The sequence below is a fragment of the Terrapene carolina genome, unplaced genomic scaffold (genome assembly GCF_002925995.2).
Source record: "Terrapene carolina triunguis isolate 2854851 unplaced genomic scaffold, T_m_triunguis-2.0 Scaffold419, whole genome shotgun sequence".
Taxonomy (NCBI): domain Eukaryota; kingdom Metazoa; phylum Chordata; order Testudines; family Emydidae; genus Terrapene; species Terrapene triunguis.
The window spans coordinates 198,981-202,141 of record NW_020664770.1 but is presented as its reverse complement, the minus strand read 5'-3'; the positions used below and the strand labels follow the sequence as shown (position 1 = coordinate 202,141).

Sequence of the window (3,161 nt, the reverse complement as noted above, 5' to 3'; positions counted from 1 at the left end):
GAGGGTGTCTTCTGCCCAAATCTTTGTCACTGATCCAGTTTGAAGCAGGATGGCCTCTGCTTTCCAGTGAAAACAGGTCTCGATCGGGTCCAGAAGTGGTAGTCTCAATAGAGGTCTGTGTCTCTCACTCACTCAAGGCAGCAATAGGGTGGCCTCTTCTGATTAGTGATGGAAATTCATTTTTACCCATTTGGTATATTCTGTAACTGAGTCTCTTGTAGGAAAAATCAAAGGTTGGTCTCCCTGTGTGGATCAGAGTGCAGGATTGCTAGGCATCTTTAAGGCATTGTCAGATTTTTAATCAGATGGGCTTTGAGGTCTCTCTCAGGCTGGAGTTTGTACCTCTCCCTTCTCCCTTTATTATTCTCTTCTCTTATACCAGCCTATGGGGGGAAGGGAAGGGGGCATTTCCCTATGGAGAATTGCTGTTGATGGAAGTGGCCAAATGCTTGGCCACTTTCTTTGGCATCACCCGCCTCAGGGCAGATTGTAGCTCTTTCGAGCCGATGGTGCAGCAGCCGCTGTTCTTTCTGTGGCACTCTGCTGCCGAGGACACCTTGTTGTAGACCTTCCTCACATAGGAAATCATCGCTCCCTTGGCCTTGGCTGACATGGGCACCTTGTCCTGATGCAGCTGCTTTAGCATCTTAGACACATACAAATCATATGGGCGCTTCAGCCCCCGGCCTCGCCTCACCTGCCTCACTGCAGGCTTGTGCCTCACCTTCCTCCCTCCCTTGAGTGGCAGCTTCTTCTGCTTTATCTGTGGCTTCCTACACGTGGCCTTCCTTCGCTGGGGCTTCCTTTTCCTCTGGCCTCTTTTCTTCCCTCTCTGAGTAGCCACCATTGTGCTGTTCCGCTCCCCGTCTCACTTCCTCACCTCACCATCTGCGAATGCCATGAGCCTCCCCTCAGTGGCACCCTTATATAATTGCCAGCATTCAAATGAGGGGTAACCTGAGCCCTGTGATTGGCTGGCTGGGACAATGCCCTGGCTGGTCACGTAGCGGTGGTGCGTGTACCGACTCCAGAGCCTCACAATGTGGGACTGTGAGCCATTCCCTCCCTCATAGAAACGAAAGGAATCGTAATACCCCACCTGCTCGTTGACACTTGGGAAGAACGAGTTGGAAAATTGGAATGACATGGTGATTTTATGGGGTTATAAAGGACTCCTGCTGCCCCTTATCAGTTTATTAATCATGTTATCATTGCATTTATTATTTATTTCAATGGATTCACTCATCATTCATTTACATTTTTTTTCTGTGGCTCTAATTGCCTTAACAAACCCTTAAGGGACTGTGCCAGCTTTTTAGCCCACAGCAGCAAGTCTCAGAGCCCAGATCCACTGACTTGGGCTAAAAATAACAGTATAGACATTCGGGCTCGGGCTGGAGCCGTCTCTGAAAACCAGCAAGGAAGGAGGGTCTCTGACCTTGGCCTCCAACCCGAGTCGGTTTGTCTACACTGCTATTTTTAGCCCTGCAGCATGAGCTCAAGTCAGTTGACCCAGGCTCCTAGACTCACTGCCATGGGTCTTTTTTTGCTGTGTAGACGTACCCTATGAATTTATAATGGAGCCCAGAAGGAGGAGAACTCTATAAATGTCTGAATGATGAAGAAAATGTTCCCACCTGATTGCTCTCTGCGTACATTTACACATATTTCTAAAACAAAAAAAACTCTGATGTTGAGACTGTGAGATATCTGGGGCTGCAGTATCTGTCAGGAAGCTGTTTCTCAACTCCATTCCTCCTTGTTTTCCCAGGCAGGGATTTTCAAAGGAACCTAAAGGAGTTAGGTGCGTAGGTCCCACTGATTTTCAATGAGAGTTGGGTGCCTAACACCCTTACCCCAGATTCATTGGCTAGTCGAGAAAGACCATAATTAGATATTTGAGATTTCTTGTATTAGCCTCTGTCAGGGAGAGGATCCCAGACTAGATGGAGCTCCGGTCAGATCCAGGGTTGCAGTTCCCGGATGAAAGTCAACCGTCCTAAACTCAAACCAAGCCAGGTGCTGTTGATAACAAGAAGGGAACACCAGGAGGAGCTTGAGAGGGTGCATAATTCTTACTCACTACTAAAAGGGTGATGGCCTCCCTGTTACCATGGTTCTAAAAACCCAAAGCTCTTGGTAACTATTACTCTTGGTGAGGCGGTGGCAGGGAATAAATCAATGGAGCCACGTCTGTCCGACTGATAGATGATTGGCCCAAACAGTACACTACAAGAGCCGTTTTACTTTATTTAGTCTGAAGCATTTACACACGTCTGCAACTGGTTAGTAAAACACTCCAAAAATCAATAATTACTGAAGTCTGGAGTGGTCTTCAAGTGGTACAACAACAGCCGTCCAATTGGCCAGTCTTTCAGTTGCCTTTGGGAACCCTATCATGTGTCCATGAAGTGTTCCTGAAAAATCGCCATACTTTCTCTCCTTATTTATTTGGGTTACTCTAACAATAACATGTCAATAAAAAAAACTTGTTAAGCAAACAATTTCAAAATTTAAGCAAAAGGTCTCCTCAAACCATTAAATAGACAGATTTTTTTTTGCAGAGTCCACGTCTTGAGGGCCCTGACAAACACATCCCAACTGTTGGGATGGTGCCAAATTGGCGTGGCCATACTGAATGAATGGTGAGAGCATAACTTGCCACGACTTAAATATGGCTGAATGGCTGCAAAGGAACCTGGGAGCAAGCTCCCTTTAAGCAGAAGCAAATTTAATAAAAAACTGTCAAAGTCTGCGTGTACGATCGATATTGAACCTATTGGTCAGCAAATATGGGCCCATGCAAAAATAAATATCACATGTATAAAGTTCCAGCATGGAGCACAGGTCAACCTGGTTATAGTGACCTTACAGCAGGAACGTCACACAGAGAGCCAGAGTGAATGATTGATGAGTGAGTAGACATGGGGTGACCTTCGTTCGGTATCATCCCTCCTGCCCCTTCTAAAAATACTAACTAGGTAAAAATTAGTAACCACACACCTACTGGGCATGCTTTTAAGCCATGACTCCTTTGAGGACATATGACTCCTTTGAGGAAAAAGAGCATAAAAATCAAGCAAATTAAATTACTGTTGGGATTCCTTAATTGACGCATAAAGAAGCAACGCTGCTAGCCTAGATGGAGTAACCAAAACTCT

The 3,161-nt window shown here is 45.9% G+C and overlaps 1 protein-coding gene across 1 annotated transcript; it reads right to left on the bottom strand.

Annotated features, from left to right (window-relative positions):
- Positions 1–412: 412 nt before the first annotated feature.
- On the bottom strand, positions 413–847 carry LOC112103358 (histone H2B.2-like). Its single transcript, XM_024195079.2, has one exon. It carries the CDS (start codon positions 845–847, stop codon positions 413–415), a length of 435 nt encoding a protein of 144 aa, XP_024050847.1.
- Positions 848–3,161: the final 2,314 nt, after the last annotated feature.